Source organism: Coturnix japonica, chromosome 27, assembly GCF_054131305.1.
Source record: "Coturnix japonica strain WE chromosome 27, WE-NBRP24, whole genome shotgun sequence".
NCBI lineage: Eukaryota > Metazoa > Chordata > Aves > Galliformes > Phasianidae > Coturnix > Coturnix japonica.
Window position 1 is genome coordinate 8,400,886 of NC_140689.1, and position 20,919 is coordinate 8,421,804.

Sequence of the window (20,919 nt, forward strand, 5' to 3'; positions counted from 1 at the left end):
AGTGAAAGGGAAATGCAAGACTAAAAGGGAAAAGCAAGACTAAAAGGGAAAAGCAGCATGGAATGGGAAAAGCAGCAGTGAAAGGGAAAAGCAGCAGTGAAAGGGAAAAGCAGCAGTGAAAGGGAAAAGCAGCAGTGAAAGGGAAAATCAGCAGTGAAAGGGAAAAGCAGCAGTGAAAGGGAAAAGCAGCAGTGAACGGGAAAAGCAAGAATAAAAGGGAAAAGCAGCAATGAATGGGAAAAGCAAGACTAATAGGGAAAAGCAGCATGAAAGGGAAAAGCGGCAGTGAAAGGGAAAAGCGGCAGTGAAATGGAAAAGGAACAAGAAAATGCAGCCCTGAAAGGGAGAAGCAGACCTGATAAAGAAAAGGAGCCCTGAAAGGGAAAAGGAGCCCTGAAAAAGAAAATAAGCAAAGGAAAGCAGCCCTGAAAGGGAAAAGCAGCCCTGAAAAAGAAAATAAGCAAAGAAAAGCAGCCCTGAAAGGGAAAAGGAGCCCCGAAAGGGAAAGGAACAGCATAAAGTAACACTGATAGGGAAAAGGAGTACATAAAGGGCAAAGGCAGCACTGAAAGAGAAAAGAAGCCCTGAAAGGGAAAAGCATCAAAGCAAGGGAAAAGAAGCACTGAAATGTAAAAGGAACAAGCACAGGGAGCAGGCAGGTAGGCACAGCAAAGCAGCAAGCAAAGCCCAATCTCTCAGAGGGGGCCTGCTAACAGGAAGCCCAGCTATTGCCCTCCCAAAGAAACTCCACCATTTTGACAGCCAAAACAGAAACTACGGTTTCGGTTCTCATGACTCTTCCCTGCGCTCCGAAATAAATGGTTTCGTGACATCCTCTACCACACTGCAACTGCTCAGAATAATCAAAATTATATCATTCATGACATAAGAAACTCACTTTTGCCTGGTGGCAACGACAGTCCATTCCCATCCTGTCCCTCCATTTAATGAACATTGCATTTGGCCTTCTAACAGCCTCCTGGATGAATCCACCAAAAGCAAGGAAGCACCCTGCCCTTACTCTGAAGAGAGAAAGAAAGCAAGGTTCATGGAAACAGGCACACAAGGCTCGCAACAAGACACGGTGCTCCAGATCATGCCAGAGATAGGACTACCACAGTGCCAGAACATGATTTACCACTAAAGGAAACATCTGGGAGCACATTCACAACTTCAGCACAAGCTGTAATGGCTCAGCATATTTAGCTTTCTTATCGTTCAGCTGGAGAACGAGATACTCCGAAGTATCAGTCAGCAAGCACTCGGATGAGCCTGACCTCTGGTTTTAACGATGACAGACATCATTACTGCCACCTCTGACACCTTACCAGGAGATGCTTCCATTTATTAGCCTGGTCTTGATTCCTTCCATCAGCAGCTGCTCCTAAACTGACCTCCATTCATACAGTGATACCACTGACTTCTAGCACGAGCTGACCTGCAAGACAGAGAAGAGAAAGCAGGATGGCAACAAACACTGACATAGCACAATCTAATATTCTTGAACAGCCGCAAAAGAGACAAAACAGGAGAGAAACGCATCCGCAGCAACACCCCAGTTCATAAAGAAATGCAACTCCAGCCTGGCCTCAGCAGCCCTTATATATTTCTTACACATTTGATTAAGCCAACTGCAATTTGAACCAGGAGAATTCACAGTCTCTTGCAAATGTCACCGTAAAGCAGAATAGGACACAGCAAAAAAAAAAAAAAAAAAAAAGAAAAAGAAAAAAAAAAAAAGAAATATAAAGAAAAAAAGCAAGCCAAAAACCAGGGAATCAAAGTTTAAAAAACCACAGAAAACAAATAGAAAAAAAACACATACTATCTGTAACAACAGAAAGACTAGCACAGTGTGAATATACTACAAAGGTAAGGAAAGAATGGCTCACCCACCACTGAGGATGGAAGTGCACAGAACAAACTCCACAGAGGAGAAACCATCAAAAAAAATTCCACCCAGGGGCAGTCAGCCTTCAAAAATGAGCTGTAAGAGAGGTGCAGCCAGGCTCCATCCCTTCCAGTCACTCAGCTGCATTGCCCTCACCTGCACTAACCAGGGCTGACCAGGTCCCTTCCCTAGGTGATAATCAGTGGCTCAGACTGTGATTCAACAGTTCTCATACAGCGTATCTAAAGAAAAATAGCAAAGCATAGATGAAAAACACAACAACAAATAAACCATGAAGGATTTTAGGAAATAACACAGAATTAAAAAAAATAATAATAATAAAAGCAAAGAAAAAATAATAAATCAAACAAAAGAAAAAAACTAAGACAAGGAAAAACAGAAAAAAACTTATAAAAAAAACAAAAAACAAAAAACAAAAAACAAAAAACAAAAAACAAAAAACAAAAAACAAAAAAAACACGACATAGAAAACACCAAATAGGAAAGAAAACCATAGAACTGCAAAGGAAAAAAAATAACACAGCAAAGCAAAGCACAGATGATAAAAAACAACAAGGAAAACACACCTCCCTGACATGACATCTTGCCTCCTGAGCAGGTCACAGTGTCCCTCACTCAGATGTAGAGCAGGAAGGAAGCTGAGACCCCATGTGTTCCTTGCTGCGCACTCCCATCTAAAAGGTCCATATGCTCCTTGGGAAGCACAATGCCACCTGGGGAAAAGAGAAAGCAGGAACAGGACATGCAGGCGGCTTTCACCCAGCAGAAGGCCAGATCCTTCCGTCTGTTATCTGCTCCCCTTTTTAGTCCTAACAGGGCCCTGAGGATACAGAAATAGCAGTGCTTAGCAGAAGGACTCGGAGAAGGACCGGTAGAAACTGTCAGGAGGACAACTGGCATCGCATGGACACAAACAGGCTGTTGGTGCAAGGAAGGAAACAGCACCTGAGCATTTCACCAGACAGGTTCCCTCCTCTCTGTCTTCCTGCAAAGATACAAGGATAAAAACCTCATTTCCTCTGAGCAACAATTGGAAACAAGACCAGAAAATTATTCATTCAAAGGCACTTTTAGGAGATGTATAACAGAGTCCTTCCCAGTTACACGAGCTTACGCTGTGGCCTTTGGAGAAACAAGCTGCCTCTGTGGTCCTGAGGGTTCCTTTTTGTCATCTGTTGGGCACAGCAAGAGAGCTTTTCTTGTACAAATCTATGCCCTGTGTACCTTTCTCCATCCCAAAACCTAGAGTTGTGGTGCAGACACTGGATGCTGACCAGAGCAGTAAAAGAACAGAAGAGGGGAAAAGCAGATACAGGTAAGACACCTAAAAGAAAGGAAAAGAGCAGAAGAGAAGGAAGGATACGGTTAAGAACAAAGGACAGAAGATGGAAAGTGCTATAGAGGATTGGACTGGACATGAGCAGATCAGAGCTACACCAAGGTGTGGCTTCTCCCTGTGTCCCTGTCCACCACTGGCAACATCCCCCAATGACAGGGATGATGCTGCTCCAGCAGCTGATGGGGTTGTGGTCTGGGGTTACGTTCTATGCAGAGCCTCCACAACCTGCTACAGACCCCCAGTTCCCTGCCACTTCTTTTTTTTCCAGGTGTCTGCACACAAGGAACAGGTGTTCCCCATGCCCTGCATGCTGGTAATTAGTGTGGGCAATTACTGTGTGGGAATTGGGGGAGGGAAATTCAGGGGTGGGATAGTGAGGAGGAATTGGAGGGGGCTGGGAAATTGTTTGGGTGGGATTGTAGAGATCAGATATGACTGTTAGGATGGGGGATATTTGGTTGGAAATATTGTCATTTCTATTACTCATTGCTTTGTATAAGTTATTAAATGCTTTATGTTCCCTCTGCTACATCTCTGCTTGCAGTCATTTGTGCAGTGACAAAGGTCCTCAGCTCTACATGCCCACCTCCAAGGTAGGATGGAGCACCACAGATGGCAGTGTTCCACAGCTGCCACCAGCAGCCCCAGCTCGTCCCTCCACACCTGAGGTGTGAGTGGCTGTGAGAGGAATGTCTCTGTGGAAGTGCAGCTCATTCCTCCCCTCTGATGGGGGCAGAAGGCATCTGCATTTCCCTCATGGCTCTTATTTCCTGTGTTACTGTGGGAAATGAGCTCAGCCACTGTGCCTCCCTACTATGGCAAGCTCTGCAGCTCTGCCACTGTCTTTATACTCAGCTGCTCCTGTGTGTAATGCTCCACACTTGGACCCTGCAGAGCCCAAAGGCCTCCTTGGCCGCTGTTACTCACCTGGACATTGAGGGTGCTGTGTCTCCAGTCTGTACCTGCTTCCAGGTGGCACTTGCAAGACACTGCGAGTCCACCTGGTTGGAACTGCAGTCAACAAACACAAATGTGAAAGAAATAAGAAAGGATTCTTTCATTTCACAGGCTTTCATCTCCATTGAAAGATGTTCTGCTGTGCAGCACAGCTGGGAGCATTTCATATGTGCAAAAAAGGGGGATAGGCCCTGGCTGTGCCCGGCCCCCTTCCGGCCCAGGCCCCAAAGCAGCCCCGACTGTGCTGGGTTCCCCTCTCACCTGGGCCCTGCAGTGGCCTCAGCTGTGCCTGGTCCCCCTCTGCTCTGGGCCCTGAGCTGGCCCCAGCTGTGCCTGGTCCTCCTCCATCCTGGGCCTCAAGGCCCTGCCTCTGCCTGCTCCCCCTCTGCTCTGGGCCCTGAGCTGGCCCTAACTGTGCCAGGCCCCCCTCTGGCACAGGCCCTGCCTCAAGCCCCGCCCCCTGTGGGCAGCAGTGCTAGTGCCTGTTGGTTTTGCTCTCTTCCCTCTTCTTTCCCTGTTCTCTTCACAAATGCTTTCAGATCCCCCAGGATGACGTGCACTGACACTGCTGCCTTCTTCCTGCACAAACTTTCTGGGCAGCTCAGCTTTTTCTACAGAGCAGCGTGCCTTTGGAAGTGCTTGGAGGATGTAAACTAACAGCGAGAGAACACTGAGCTCTTCTGGGTCTTTCTAGACATGGCAAAGGGACAGGAGAGTGTGCTCAGCCTCGAGTGGTTGCTTGTATGCAGAAATCACAGTTGTCAACATCTGTGCTGTTTTGCTGTAGGCAGTAGTGTGTGACAAGAAGCCTACAATTATCAATTTAGTGAACGTAATTAATTGTAACAGTTCCCCTTTCTTCTTCCCTTGACACTTGGGTTATGGAGTTCTCCTATGCTATGTGCCGGTGTAATACCTCTGAGCCACAGCACTGTTGCGTTTAGCAAAGCTCATGGCAACAGGCTTTGGCCAACTTCAGAGCTACGTAGATGATGAGAAGATATCCGATGATAGGAGAGAAAATGAACAAGCTCCAAGGTAAGTGTTGTTTTTTCCTTCTAGTCAGCACGCCATCGCTAAATCTTCCATGCTGTGACTTTTATCATGACAGTGATGATCCCTTAACCTCACACCTTTAGCACAGCACTTTCTGTGGAGATTCCCACCAGTGACAAAGTATTAGTGCCGCTTTTCTGCCTGTTTCTTTTTTGTCTGTATTTTCCAGAATGTGGGTATTTCTTTCATTGCCCACAAACACTGCCCAGTGCAGGAGGAGGCAGGGACAAGAGTCAGGAGCAAGGGCAGAATAGTTTCTCAGTCAGTGAATGGAATGCCAGTGTTTTCTGCATATGGACTTGCCATAGTGCTTCTTACAAGGCCTAACAGTGGGATGAAATGTGCCCTGAAGCAGGTGTGCTTGCAGGAAGGCAAAAGAGAATTGCAAATAACGCTAAGGGGGGCCAGTAAGATGATCAGAGGGCTGGAGTACCTTTCCTGTGAGGACAGGTTGAGGGAACTGGGCTTGTTGTGCTTGGAGAAGAGAAGGTTCCAGGGAAACCTCGCTGTGGCCTTCTAGTATTTGAAAGGATCATATAAACAGGCAGGGGAATGGCTGTTTACAAGGGTGGATAGTGATAGGACAAGGGGGAATGGTTTTAAAGTTATATGGGGACGTTTAGGTTGGATATTAGGTTGATGTTTTTCACACAGAGGGTGGTGACACACTGGAACAGGTTGCCCATTGAGGTTGTGGATGCTCCATCCCTGGAGGCATTCCAGGCCAGGCTGGATGTGGCTCTGGGCAGCCTGGTCTGCTGGTTGGAGACCCTGCACACTGTGGTCCTTTTCAACCCAGGCTATTCTATGAGTCTATGGCTGTTTTTAACACCAAAATGCAACTTGGCTTGTAATTGTTTCTAAAATGATCTGGTTCGTCCTGTTTGGAATGTGATATTTCTACAGCAGAAGGATGCAGAAGTGAAAAGGCTCAAAACGCTACTGAAGGAAATTGCCAAATGTCAGGACAACCTCGAGGAAGCAAATGAATCCATAAGAAAACCATCGACATGAATTATTTCCTATGGCCAGACCACAGGGGGGCAACGAGGCGGCCGCCACCCACCCCCCATCTCCGTCCCCTTCATCCAACATGAAGGGGGTGATGACGGCGGGGGGCCGAGCCCCTTCTCACACCAACTGGCTTTCGGGTCCCACTCCCAGCGTTTCCCACATGGCGTCGAACATGCGGCGTCGCCTGGAGGCATCCCAAGGTGGGGGGAGGGTCGCAATTGAGCCGCTACGGGTAAAGGAAGGGGGGGCAAAGAGGAGTCGGAGACACCCCCCATCGCCCGGGGCCTTAGGAGCTGAATAGGGCATTGACCGGGAGGAGTGGGGGGTGGGGGGGAAACCGGGAGGGGCGCAGGGTGAGCCTTAATTCTGCTCCCCCCGACTCCAACTGCACCGATCAGCCCTGAGCCCCCCCCCCCACCTGCAGCAGCACCGGCAGGATGTGGAGGCGATGAGGGGGGGTCGCGTTGTCGGGCTCCAAACGGAGGCAAAGCCGTAACCCCCCTCCGGGGCTCCCCATCGTGCCAAAGCCCTCCCGTAACCCCCCCAGGCTCCGGGCAGCCAAACGCCGCAGGTAGCGGCTGCACGCTTTGGGCCGGGGCGGGCCGGGCGCCCGAGCCAATACTCTCAGGTATCCCCGCAGCCCCCCTTCGTTTTGGGTGGTGGGGGGGGGCGCCCACGGGGGTACACGAGCAGCAGCAGCAGCAGCTCCACCTGTAGGGGGGGGACACACAGCCCTCCGTGGAGACACAGCTGACACGTCCCCACCCCTCTGAGGACACCACCCCCCCCCCTTCCCGGGATCGCCTTCCTCCGGCTCTGTAGGCCGTAGGAACCAAAGCAAGGGCGGAACACCAGTGAAGCGGATCGCGTTTCCCAGGGGACTCATTTCTGCAGAGCACGCGTTCCCTCCAGGGGAGCGGGTTACGGCACGGACCCATTGGGGATAATGGGGGGAAGGGGGAGTGGAGACCGGAGAGGCCTGACCTGGTTGCGTGGGGCGGAGGGGGGGGAACGGCAGAGGGAGCGGAAGAGGTTTGTGGGCTGAGGGCCGCCAACAGCCGCCCCCAAGGCTCCAGCATGGTTTAAGGGGGTATTTTGGAGCTAAGGGGTGGATTTGAGATCCATAGGGTGGGTTTAAGGGGGTATTTGGGGGCTGAGGGGTGGATTTGGGGTCCATAGGGTGGGTTTGGGGGGTATCTGGGGGTTATGGGGTGGCCTTTGGGGGTTTTAAGGTGGGCTTGGGGGGTGTTTGGGGGCTGTGGGGTGGGATTAGGGTGCAGTGGGGTGGGTTTGGGGTCTATATTGTAGGTTTAAGGGAGTATTTGGGGGCTGAGGGGTGGATTTTGGGGCCATAGGGTGGGTTTGGGGGGTATCTGGGGGTTATGGGGTGGACTTTGGGGGTTTTAAGGTGGGCTTGGGGGGGTGTTTGGGGGCTGTGGGGTGGGATTAGGGTGCAGTGGGGTGGGTTTGGGGTCTATAGGGTGGGTTGGGGGAGGTATTTGGAGTCAGTGGGGGCACTCTAAGACCCCAGTTTAATGGGGGGGGCGGGGGGGTCTCTTTGGAACCAAATTGGGTTGAAGGGGAAGGGGCGTGGGGGGCAATCTTTATGCCTACGGCGCCCCCTAGTGGTCACCCACAGCCACGACAGGGGAACTTTGTGTCCTTCCGTGCAGGGGGGCAGAGCTTAGGGGCGGGCCCATATGAGTGTATATGGCCCGGCCCCCTCCCATCATCAGCGCTTCCTGCCCCGGGGCTGCGCCGCACCCAACGCTGCGTTCCGGGTTTCTATATAAAGGGTGTGTGTGTGTGTGTTATTAATGAGTATATATTGAAGGGGGGGGGGGTGGGCTTTATTTTGGGGAGTTGGTAAGGGAGAAGATGGCAGTGAGCGGCGTGACGCAGTGCAACAGCAATCCTTGCTGCTCTCTCCTTGTTTGCTCACAGGCATGTTTTCATGCTGCATGAAGGCTTTCTAAAGCTGTTAGCAGGGTCACTTGGGATAGGAGGAGGGGAAACAGTTTCAGGCAGAAAGAGGGAAGATTGGCTTTGGATGGGAGGAAGAAGGATTTGGCTGGAGGGTGGTGAGGCACTGGGATGTCTTGCCCAGAGAGGTGGTGGGTGCCCAGACAGGCTTTCAAGGCCAGGCTGGACCAGGCTCAGAGCAACCTCATCTGGAGGTAGGTGTCCCTGTTCCCCGCAGGGCGGTGGGACCGGGTGCCCTTTTGGGGTTCCTTCCTGCTCCAATTGTTCCATGATTCTCTCATACAAAGGCTGCCACGGCATCCCAGACGGCAACTCGCTCTGGAGATTAAAATAAAAGCAGGTCACACTCTGCATCTGCTACTTCCTGGCACCCCTCCCACTGCTGGGCAGGATGGAGGTGGCAGATGGAAAGTGCCATTTCCATCCCAAGACTGGCTGCAGCACCGCTCCCTTGGTGGCTGTGGGCACGTGTACCTTCAGTGTCACTGCATGTCTGTCCAGAGGCAGTTCCCACCCTGGGGCCGTTCTTGCTCATCCTGGGTTGCTCCTTGTTGGTGCCAGCCATGCTGGAGCTCATCCTTCAGATGTGTCTGCTCTGTACCAGATGCTCCTTCAGGATGCAGGACCCTCATCTGTGCTCTGCCTTCAACCCCCCTCCTGGGTGGCCGTGACTCCAACCCCAATGGCTTCTTTATAGGTCAACGTGGGATCCCAGACTCCAACCCCAATGGCTTCCAAGGCCAACATGGGCTCCCATCATGGCCTGGTGAGACACGGCAACAGCTGAATGCAGAGCTCACGAGGTACGAAGGGGAACTGAAGGCTGTGATGAAGAAGCTGAAGGAGGAATATGGCGATGTCGTGACCTTAAAAGGCCGAAGCTATGAGGAAAAGATGAGGAGGAACCGGGGGGAGATGCTCTACAGGCTGCAGCAGGGCAGGAGAGCTGCTGCCATGGGGGGCATCAAGCAGCCAAAGGTGGGAACGTGCTGAGGTGGAGTTTGGAAGCCCCACGGCTTAATTTGGGGTCTGGTTTTGGGTTCATTTTGCATCATTTTGGGCCTGTTTATTTAGGGTTTGGATTTTGGGTTCATTTTTAGGCCCACAATGTGTCAGTTCTGTGCGTTGAGGCTGAAGGGGGAAGTGGGGGGTTGGGGATGGGATGGAGGGGTTAATTGGTTCCTATAAATGGAAGGGAAGGATTTGGGGCCATTAATGAAGGGGTTCGTTGGTTCCTATAAATGGAAGGGATGGATTTGGGGTGGTGGATGAAGGTTCATTGGTGATGGGTTTGGGGTCATGGGTGGAGGTACATTGGAGATGGATTTGGGGCTGTGGATAAAGGGGTTCATTGGTTCCTCTAAATGGAGGGATGAATTTGGGGCTGTGAATAAAGGTTCATTGGAGATGGATCTGGGGCCATGGATGTATCAGAGTATCACAGTCTCATGCGGGTTGGAAGGGACCTTAGAGATCATCGAGTCCAACCCCCAGGATTTGAGCCTCCTGTGTAGCAGAGCGGCACTTCTACCACTTGCGACACAGGGGGGATTTGAACCCAGGCCTCTGGTGTTGCAAAGTGGCGTCCTTAACCACTGTGCCACCGGAGGCACACAATGTAGCTTCATAGGTTCCTAGAAATGGAAGGGGGGGATTTGGGGCCGTGGATGGAGGGGTTGATTGGTGATGGATTTGGGGATGGGGGCAGGGGAAGGGATTCATGATGTGGCTGCAGCTTTCTATAATGCATCATTTGGAGCCTTTTGAATGCTCTCTACTACCTGATCAACAACACCACCAGGCAGTACAGCTTTGTGGCATCTCCTTTAAAAAAAGGGGCTTTGGAAGCTGATCTATGACCAGTCCTATAAGCTGTGGCCATGGTGAAGCCAACGAAATCAAGACAGGAATGTGACACGCCAATGAGTTCTGTTCCCTTTATTGCAGCACTGGGTGCGTGGGGATCACTGCAGCGACTACCCATTGATAGGCATAGCCTATACATGGTCATTAATCCCAATGACATGGGCAGAGATTCCAAGCATTAATGAACATCTCTGGTGGTGGTGGGATGAAGGCTAATAGCCATTCTCACTATAAATGCCCAACTCTCTAAGGGGGGGTGCCCAAACTGGTTCCTGTTGATGCTACATCCAGCTGAGGCATCTGTTCTGCCATCTTATCTTCAACACCAGCACATCTGCAATCTTATTTTCAACAGCAGCACATCTGTCCAATCTTCCCTTGAAAGCAAACTCTGCGGCCCACTCCCAGTTCTGTTCCTGAGCTGACATTTACTCCAGCGCCTTTGTCCTTCAGGTTGGATCTGCTTAAGTTGTGCATGATTCACAACCCTAACTCTGACCCAAACGCCATCCCAAACCCTAAACCAAAACCGAACCCTAATCCAAGGCCGAAGCCTAACCCAAACCCAACCCTACCCTAATCCAGTGCCAAAGCCTAACCATAAACCAACACAGACACAAACCCAAACTCAACATAGACACAAACCCAAACCCCAAACCTAAAACCAACTGTACCCCTAACCCAAACCCAGCATAGATACAAACGCAAACCACAAATCTAAAACAAACCCTACCCCAAACTGAAACCCCAAAACCAACATAGACACAAACCCAAACCCCAAAGCTAAACCCAACCCTACCCTGAACCCTAATCCAAATCTAAAACCAACCCTACCCTGAAGCCAAATCCAAATCGAAAACCAACCCTACCCCAAACCCCAAACCTAAAACCTAAAAGCAAGCCTACCCCAAACCCAACATAGACACAAACCCAAATCCCAAACCTAAAACCAACCCTACCCTGAACCCTAATCCAAATCTAAAACCAACCCTGCCCCAAACCCAAATCCAAATCTAAAACCAACCCTACCCCAAACCAAAAACCCAAACCCAAAACCAACCCTACCCCAAACCCAAACCCCAAACGTAAAACCAACCATATCCCAAACCCAAACCCCAGACCTAAAACCAACCCTGCCCCAAACGCAAACCCCAAAGCTAAAACCACAGCTACCCCAAACTGAACACAGACACAAACCCAAACCCCAAACCTAAAACCAACCCTACCCCAAACCCAACATAGACACAAACCCAAACCCCAAACCTAAAACCAACCTTACCCTGAACCCTAATCCAAATCTAAAACCAACCCTACCCTCAACCCTAATCCAAATCTAAAACCAACCCTACCCCAAGCCCAAACCCCAAACCTAAAAGCAACCCTACCCCAAACCCAACATAGACACAAACCCAAACCCCAAAGCTAAAAGCAGCCCTACCCCAAACTGAACACAGACACAAACCCAAACCCCAAACCTAAAACCAATCCTATCCCAAACCGAACATAGACACAAACCCTAATCCAAATCTAAAACCAACCCTACCCCAAACCCAAACCCCAAACCTAAAACCAACCCTACCCCAAACCCAACCCAAAACCAACCCTACCCCAAACCCAAACCCCAAACCTAAAACCAACCCTGCCCCAAATGCAAACCCCAAAGCTAAAACCACAGCTACCCCAAACTGAACACAGACACAAACCCAAACCCCAAACCTAAAACCAACCCTACCCCAAACCCAACCCAAAACCAACCCTACCCCAAACCCAAACCCCAAACCTAAAACCAACCCTACCCTGAACCCAAACCCCAAACCTAAAACCAACCCTATCCCAAACGCAAACCCCAAACCTAAAACCAACCCTGCCCCAAACCCAAACCCCAAACCTAAACCCAATATAGACACAAAACCAAACCCCAAAGCTAAAACCAACCCTACCCCAAACCCAAACCCCAAACCTAAAACCAACCCTACTCCAAACCCAAACCAAAACCAACCCTACCCCAAACCCAAACCCCAAACCTAAAACCAACCCTACCCTGAACCCAAACCCCAAACCTAAAACCAATCCTATCCCAAACCCAAACCCCAAACCTAAAACCAACCCTGCCCCAAACCCAAACCCCAAACCTAAAACCACAGCTACCCCAAACCCAAACCCCAAACCTAAACCCAACATAGACACAAAACCAAACTCCAAAGCTAAAACCAACCCTACCCCAAATCCAATCCTCAAACCCAAACCCAACATAGACACAAACCCACTGTGACCTTCAAGGACCCTCCTGTGCTGGTGTGTCACAATGACACTCTGACCTCATAGAAGCCACCCAGGGTGGGGCAGGGGCAGTGGCTCAGCACGGAACCCACCGGCCCCATTCTGCAATTGGTTCAGGTCCTGCAAGGAGCTGTGTGAGTGGTGCAGCAATGCGGGCCCAATTTGCCAGCGGAACATTAACAGCGCTGCAGTGTGTGAAGCTGCTGCAGGAGCAGAAGCAGGTGAGCAATGAATGGACGAGCAGCATTGGGTTGAGCTGCAGCTGGATGGAGGGCAACCTGCACATGGCATGGCAGCACTGGGTTGAGCTGCATCTGGATGGCACCCTGCACATAGCATGGCAGCATTGGGTTGAGCTGCTGCTGGATGGAGGGCACCCTGCACATGGCATGGCAGTACTGGGTTAAGCAGCAAAGGGAGGGCAACCTGCTCAAGTCATGACAGCATTGGGTTGACCTGCATCTGGAGACAGATAACTGGGGTAGAAATGTCTTTTATTTTGCAGAGGAAAACAAGAATTCTTGAAACAATGTATTCTCTTATCCACAAACCAACATTCAGTAAAGAAAATGTCTTCTTTGGGGATGAAAACCATTATTTGGTTTAGAAAATGCAATTTTTAGGAATGAAAATCATTTTATTTGGTAAGAAAAATGTATTTTTGCAAGGATAAAGAGTGATGATCAAGAATGAACTTTTTATTTCTTTCAGAGATAAGTACAGCAATTGGTGTCAAAGTTCTCTATATCTTGACAGAAATCGATATTTCGGGTGGAAATGTCCTAATTTTGTAAAGGAATACAGGAATTCTGGAAACAATCTACCATGTTATGCTCCAAAGCATAATTTTGTAGAGATAATGTCTACCTTTGTGAATGAAAACCAGTATTTTGTTTAGAAAATGCTATTTTTAGGAATGAAAAGAATTATTTTGGCAAGAAAATGAAATTTTTGCAAGGATAATTAATGATACTTAGGAGATTCCTTTTTATTTCTGAGATAAGCAAGGATATTAATGTGAAAGTTTTCTAAATTTTGACATAAATTGATATTTCTGGTGGGAATGTCCTTATTTGGTAGAGGAATTTGGGAATTCTAGAAACACTGTATTCTATTATGCTCCAAAGCATCATTCTGTAGGGAAAATTTCTACTTTTGGTGATGAAAAGCAGATGTGGTTAAGAATATGCTATTCTTAGGAATGAAAAGCATTTTCTTAGGTAAGAAAAAAATATTTTTGCCAGAATACGAAGTGATACTTAAGAGAGGACTCCTTATATCTGGAAGAAGTGGCGATATTCCTGTGTAAATTTTAAAAATTCTTACAGAAATTGTCATTTTGGGTGGAAATGTCCATAGTTTGTAGAGGAAAATAGGTATTCTGGTAGATATGCATCCTATAATGCTACAGTGCATCATTTTCTAGAGAAAATATCTTCTTTTGGTTATGAAAACAGGTATTAGGTTTAGAAAATGCTATTTTTAGTGAAGAAAATTCATATTTTCAAAAGAAACTCAAATATTCGCCAGGATAAATGGTGATGCTTTAGAGAGAACTTATTATTTCTGGTCTATGTAGTGAAAGTCGTGTGTAAATTTCAAAAATTAGAACAGAAATTGATCTTTAGGGGGAAAGTGTCCTTATTTGAAAGAGGAATTCCGGTATTCTGTAAACAATGTATAATATTATGCTGCAAATATTCATTTTTTAGAGGAACTGTCTTCTTTTGAGGATGAAACCCAGTATTTTGGGGAGAAAATGATATTTTTAGGGCTGGAAAGCATTGTATTTGTTAAGAAAAATGTATTTTTGCAAGGATAAGAAGTGATACTCAAGAATGTACCTTTTTTTTTTTTTTTTCTGGGATAAGTACTGCTATTAATGTCAAAGTTCTCTAAATCTTGACAGAAATTGATATTTTGGGTGGAAATGTCCTTATTTTGTAGAGGAATACAGGAATTCATGAAACACTGTATTCTATTATGCTCCAAAGGAACATTCTGTAGAGATAATGTCTACCTTTGGGGATGAAAACCAGTATTTTGTTTAGAAAATGCTATTTTTAGGAATGAAAAGCATTAGTTTGGTAAGAAAATGAAATATTTGAAAGGATAATTAGTGATACTTATGAGATTCCTTTTTATTTCTGAGATAAGCAAGGATATTAGTGTGAAAGTTTTCTACATTATGACACAACTTGCTATTTCTGGTGGGAATGTCCTTATTTTGTAGAGGAATTTGGGAATTCTCGAATCACTGTATTCTATTAGGCTCCAAAGCATCATTCTGTAGGGATAAAGTCTTTCTTTGTGTATGAAAACCAGTATTTTGTTTAGAAATGCTATTTTTAGGAATGAAATGCTTTATTTTTGAAAGAAAATGAAATTTTTGCAAGGATAATTAGTGATACTTCAGTGATAACTTTTTATTTCTGGTATGTGTAGTGATATTCGTGTGAAAATTTTTAATGTTTTGACAGAAATTGATATTTCGGGTGGAACTGTCCTTATTTTGTAGAGTAAAACTGGTGTTCTGGAAACAATGTGTCATATTATGCTCCTAAGTATCATTTAGTAGAGAGAATATCTTCTTTTGGGAATTAAAAACCATATGTTGTTTAGAACATACTATACTCAGGAATGAAAAGCATTTTCTTAGGTAAGAAAAATGTATTTTTGCCAGAATACGGAGTGATACTTGAGAGAACTTCTTCTTTCTGGAAGAAGTGGTGATATTCATGTGTAAATGGTAAAAATTTTAACAGAAACTGTCATTTTGGGTGGAAATGTCCATAATTTGTAGAGGAAAACGGGTATTCTGGTAGAAATGCATCCTATAATGCTACAGTGCATCATTTTCTAGAGAAAATATCTTCTTTTGGTTATGAAAACAGGTATTAGGTTTAGAAAATGCTATTTTTAGTGAAGAAAATTCATATTTTCAAAAGAAACTCAAATATTTGCCAGGATAAATGGTGATGCTTTAGAGAGAACTTATTATTTCTGGTCTATGTAGTGAAAGTCGTGTGTAAATTTCAAAAATTAGAACAGAAATTGATCTTTAGGGGGAAAGTGTCCTTATTTGAAAGAGGAGTTCCGGTATTCTGTAAACAATGTATCATATTATGCTGCAAATATTCATTTTTTAGAGGAACTGTCTTCTTTTGAGGATGAAACCCAGTATTTTGGGGAGAAAATGATATTTTTAGGGCTGAAAAGCATTGTATTTGTTAAGAAAAATGTATTTTTGCAAGGATAAGATGTGGTACTCAAGAATGTACCTTTTTTTTTTTTCTGGGATAAGTACTGCTATTAATGTCAAAGTTCTCTAAATCTTGACAGAAATTGATATTTTGGGTGGAAATGTCCTTATTTTGCAGAGGAATACGGGAATTCATGAAACACTGTATTCTATTATGCTCCAAAGGAACATTCTGTAGAGATAATGTCTACCTTTGGGGATGAAAACCAGTATTTTGTTTAGAAAATGCTATTTTTAGGAATGAAAAGCATTAGTTTGGTAAGAAAATGAAATATTTGAAAGGATAATTAGTGATACTTATGAGATTCCTTTTTATTTCTGAGATAAGCAAGGATATTAGTGTGAAAGTTTTCTACATTATGACACAACTTGCTATTTCTGGTGGGAATGTCCTTATTTTGTAGAGGAATTTGGGAATTCTCGAATCACTGTATTCTATTAGGCTCCAAAGCATCATTCTGTAGGGATAAAGTCTTTCTTTGTGTATGAAAACCAGTATTTTGTTTAGAAATGCTATTTTTAGGAATGAAATGCTTTATTTTTGAAAGAAAATTAAATTTTTGCAAGGATAATTAGTGATACTTCAGTGATAACTTTTTATTTCTGGTATGTGTAGTGATATTCGTGTGAAAATTTTTAATGTTTTGACAGAAATTGATATTTCGGGTGGAACTGTCCTTATTTTGTAGAGTAAAACTGGTGTTCTGGAAACAATGTGTCATATTATGCTCCTAAGTATCATTTAGTAGAGAGAATATCTTCTTTTGGGAATTAAAAACCATATGTTGTTTAGAACATACTATACTCAGGAATGAAAAGCATTTTCTTAGGTAAGAAAAATGTATTTTTGCCAGAATACGGAGTGATACTTAAGAGAGAACTTCTTCTTTCTGGAAGAAGTGGTGATATTCATGTGTAAATGGTAAAAATTTTAACAGAAACTGTCATTTTGGGTGGAAATGTCCATAATTTGTAGAGGAAAACGGGTATTCTGGTAGAAATGCATCCTATAATGCTACAGTGCATCATTTTCTAGAGAAAATATCTTCTTTTGGTTATGAAAACAGGTATTAGGTTTAGAAAATGCTATTTTTAGTGAAGAAAATTCATATTTTCAAAAGAAACTCAAATATTTGCCAGGATAAATGGTGATGCTTTAGAGAGAACTTATTATTTCTGGTCTATGTAGTGAAAGTCGTGTGTAAATTTCAAAAATTAGAACAGAAATTGATCTTTAGGGGGAAAGTGTCCTTATTTGAAAGAGGAGTTCCGGTATTCTGTAAACAATGTATCATACTATGCTGCAAATATTCATTTTTTAGAGGAACTGTCTTCTTTTGAGGATGAAACCCAGTATTTTGGGGAGAAAATGATATTTTTAGGGCTGAAAAGTATTGTATTTGTTAAGAAAAATGTATTTTTGCAAGGATAAGAAATGATACTCAAGAATGTACCTTTTTTTTTTTTTCTGGGATAAGTACTGCTATTAATGTCAAAGTTCTCTAAATCTTGACAGAAATTGATATTTTGGGTGGAAATGTCCTTATTTTGCAGAGGAATACGGGAATTCATGAAACACTGTATTCTATTATGCTCCAAAGGAACATTCTGTAGAGATAATGTCTACCTTTGGGGATGAAAACCAGTATTTTGTTTAGAAAATGCTATTTTTAGGAATGAAAAGCATTAGTTTGGTAAGAAAATGAAATATTTGAAAGGATAATTAGTGATACTTATGAGATTCCTTTTTATTTCTGAGATAAGCAAGGATATTAGTGTGAAAGTTTTCTACATTATGACACAACTTGCTATTTCTGGTGGGAATGTCCTTATTTTGTAGAGGAATTTGGGAATTCTCGAATCACTGTATTCTATTAGGCTCCAAAGCATCATTCTGTAGGGATAAAGTCTTTCTTTGTGTATGAAAACCAGTATTTTGTTTAGAAATGCTATTTTTAGGAATGAAATGCTTTATTTTTGAAAGAAAATTAAATTTTTGCAAGGATAATTAGTGATACTTCAGTGATAACTTTTTATTTCTGGTATGTGTAGTGATATTCGTGTGAAAATTTTTAATGTTTTGACAGAAATTGATATTTCGGGTGGAACTGTCCTTATTTTGTAGAGTAAAACTGGTGTTCTGGAAACAATGTGTCATATTATGCTCCTAAGTATCATTTAGTAGAGAGAATATCTTCTTTTGGGAATTAAAAACCATATGTTGTTTAGAACATACTATACTCAGGAATGAAAAGCATTTTCTTAGGTAAGAAAAATGTATTTTTGCCAGAATACGGAGTGATACTTAAGAGAGAACTTCTTCTTTCTGGAAGAAGTGGTGATATTCATGTGTAAATGGTAAAAATTTTAACAGAAACTGTCATTTTGGGTGGAAATGTCCATAATTTGTAGAGGAAAACGGGTATTCTGGTAGAAATGCATCCTATAATGCTACAGTGCATCATTTTCTAGAGAAAATATCTTCTTTTGGTTATGAAAACAGGTATTAGGTTTAGAAAATGCTATTTTTAGTGAAGAAAATTCATATTTTCAAAAGAAACTCAAATATTTGCCAGGATAAATGGTGATGCTTTAGAGAGAACTTATTATTTCTGGTCTATGTAGTGAAAGTCGTGTGTAAATTTCAAAAATTAGAACAGAAATTGATCTTTAGGGGGGAAGTGTCCTTATTTGAAAGAGGAGTTCCGGTATTCTGTAAACAATGTATCATATTATGCTGCAAATATTCATTTTTTAGAGGAACTGTCTTCTTTTGAGGATGAAACCCAGTATTTTGGGGAGAAAATGATATTTTTAGGGCTGAAAAGCATTGTATTTGTTAAGAAAAATGTATTTTTGCAAGGATAAGAAGTGATACTCAAGAATGTACCTTTTTTTTTTTTTTTTTCTGGGATAAGTACTGCTATTAATGTCAAAGTTCTCTAAATCTTGACAGAAATTGATATTTTGGGCAGAAATGTCCTTATTTTGTAGAGGAATACAGGAATTCATGAAACACTGTATTCTATTATGCTCCAAAGGAACATTCTGTGGAGATAATGTCTACCTTTGGGGATGAAAACCAGTATTTTGTTTAGAAAATGCTATTTTTAGGAATGAAAAGCATTAGTTTGGTAAGAAAATGAAATATTTGAAAGGATAATTAGTGATACTTATGAGATTCCTTTTTATTTCTGAGATAAGCAAGGATATTAGTGTGAAAGTTTTCTACATTATGACACAACTTGCTATTTCTGGTGGGAATGTCCTTATTTTGTAGAGGAATTTGGGAATTCTTGAATCACTGTATTCTATTAGGCTCCAAAGCATCATTCTGTAGGGATAAAGTCTTTCTTTGTGTATGAAAACCAGTATTTTGTTTAGAAATGCTATTTTTAGGAATGAAATGCTTTATTTTTGAAAGAAAATGAAATTTTTGCAAGGATAATTAGTGATACTTCAGTGATAACTTTTTATTTCTGGTATGTGTAGTGATATTCGTGTGAAAATTTTTAATGTTTTGACAGAAATTGATATTTCGGGTGGAACTGTCCTTATTTTGTAGAGTAAAACTGGTGTTCTGGAAACAATGTGTCATATTATGCTCCTAAGTATCATTTAGTAGAGAGAATATCTTCTTTTGGAATTAAAAACCATATGTTGTTTAGAACATACTATACTCAGGAATGAAAAGCATTTTCTTAGGTAAGAAAAATGTATTTTTGCCAGAATACGGAGTGATACTTAAGAGAGAACAACTTCTTTCTGGAAGAAGTGGTGATATTCATGTGTAAATGGTAAAAATTTTAACAGAAACTGTCATTTTGGGTGGAAATGTCCATAATTTGTAGAGGAAAACGGGTATTCTGGTAGAAATGCATCCTATAATGCTACAGTGCATCATTTTCTAGAGAAAATATCTTCTTTTGGTTATGAAAACAGGTATTAGGTTTAGAAAATGCTATTTTTAGTGAAGAAAATTCATATTTTCAAAAGAAACTCAAATATTTGCCAGGATAAATGGTGATGCTTTAGAGAGAACTTATTATTTCTGGTCTATGTAGTGAAAGTCGTGTGTAAATTTCAAAAATTAGAACAGAAATTGATCTTTAGGGGGAAAGTGTCCTTATTTGAAAGAGGAGTTCCGGTATTCTGTAAACAATGTATCATATTATGCTGCAAATATTCATTTTTTAGAGGAACTGTCTTCTTTTGAGGATGAAACCCAGTATTTTGGGGAGAAAATGATATTTTTAGGGCTGAAAAGCATTGTATTTGTTAAGAAAAATGTATTTTTGCAAGGATAAGAAGTGATACTCAAGAATGTACCTTTTTTTTTTTTTTTTTCTGGGATAAGTACTGCTATTAATGTCAAAGTTCTCTAAATCTTGACAGAAATTGATATTTTGGGCAGAAATGTCCTTATTTTGTAGAGGAATACAGGAATTCATGAAACACTGTATTCTATTATGCTCCAAAGGAACATTCTGTGGAGATAATGTCTACCTTTGGGGATGAAAACCAGTATTTTGTTTAGAAAATGCTATTTTTAGGAATGAAAAGCATTAGTTTGGTAAGAAAATGAAATATTTGAAAGGATAATTAGTGATACTTATGAGATTCCTTTTTATTTCTGAGATAAGCAAGGATATTAGTGTGAAAGTTTTCTACATTATGACACAACTTGCTATTTCTGGTGGGAATGTCCTTATTTTGTAGAGGAATTTGGGAATTCTTGAATCACTGTATTCTATTAGGCTCCAAAGCATCATTCTGTAGGGATAAAGTCTTTCTTTGTGTATGAAAACCAGTATTTTGTTTAGAAATGCTATTTTTAGGAATGAAATGCTTTATTTTTGAAAGAAAATGAAATTTTTGCAAGGATAATTAGTGATACTTCAGTGATAACTTTTTATTTCTGGTATGTGTAGTGATATTCGTGTGAAAATTTTTAATGTTTTGACAGAAATTGATATTTCGGGTGGAACTGTCCTTATTTTGTAGAGTAAAACTGGTGTTCTGGAAACAATGTGTCATATTATGCTCCTAAGTATCATTTAGTAGAGAGAATATCTTCTTTTGGGAATTAAAAACCATATGTTGTTTAGAACATACTATACTCAGGAATGAAAAGCATTTTCTTAGGTAAGAAAAATGTATTTTTGCCAGAATACGGAGTGATACTTAAGAGAGAACAACTTCTTTCTGGAAGAAGTGGTGATATTCATGTGTAAATGGTAAAAATTTTAA

At 43.0% G+C, this 20,919-nt stretch overlaps 1 protein-coding gene and 1 long non-coding RNA gene across 9 annotated transcripts in view; one reads left to right on the plus strand and one right to left on the minus strand.

Annotated features, from left to right (window-relative positions):
* Positions 1-4,575, minus strand: part of LOC146756513 (uncharacterized) — a 51,818-nt gene extending 47,243 nt beyond the window's left edge. The window contains exons 1-5 of one of the 6 annotated variants that reach the window (XR_014937457.1): positions 4,470-4,575; positions 2,479-2,625; positions 2,048-2,133; positions 1,329-1,438; positions 436-1,022 (exon numbers count right to left, since the gene is read on the minus strand). This is a non-coding gene — a long non-coding RNA (uncharacterized LOC146756513). Of the gene's footprint in view, positions 1-431; positions 1,023-1,328; positions 1,439-2,047; positions 2,134-2,478; positions 3,837-4,178; positions 4,284-4,469 lie in introns of those variants that run through there. The other 5 variants (XR_014937456.1, XR_014937453.1, XR_014937455.1 and 2 more) reach the window with 5 other exon arrangements.
* A 203-nt stretch (positions 4,576-4,778) lies between these two features.
* On the plus strand, positions 4,779-9,673 carry LOC146756514 (coiled-coil domain-containing protein 87-like). Of its 3 annotated transcripts, none has more exons than XM_085524417.1 (2): positions 4,779-5,246; positions 8,959-9,673. In XM_085524417.1, exons 1-2 carry the CDS (start codon positions 5,198-5,200, stop codon positions 9,252-9,254), a joined length of 345 nt encoding a protein of 114 aa, XP_085380543.1. In that variant the 5' UTR covers positions 4,779-5,197; the 3' UTR covers positions 9,255-9,673. The 3 variants fall into 3 exon arrangements, 1 of the variants encoding a protein (XP_085380543.1); XR_014937413.1 differs by lacking the exon at positions 4,779-5,246 and adding an exon at positions 7,865-8,074; XR_014937414.1 differs by lacking the exon at positions 4,779-5,246 and adding an exon at positions 8,182-8,455.
* Positions 9,674-20,919: the final 11,246 nt, after the last annotated feature.

Bases quoted from the DNA above. Each gene is read 5' to 3' on its own strand.
- LOC146756514 (XM_085524417.1), top strand. From the start codon at position 5,198: ATGATGAGAAGATATCCGATGATAGGAGAGAAAATGAACAAGCTCCAA. The intron at 5,247-8,958 runs GTAAGTGTTGTT...GCTTCTTTATAG, and splicing joins GAAAATGAACAAGCTCCAAG to GTCAACGTGGGATCCCAGAC.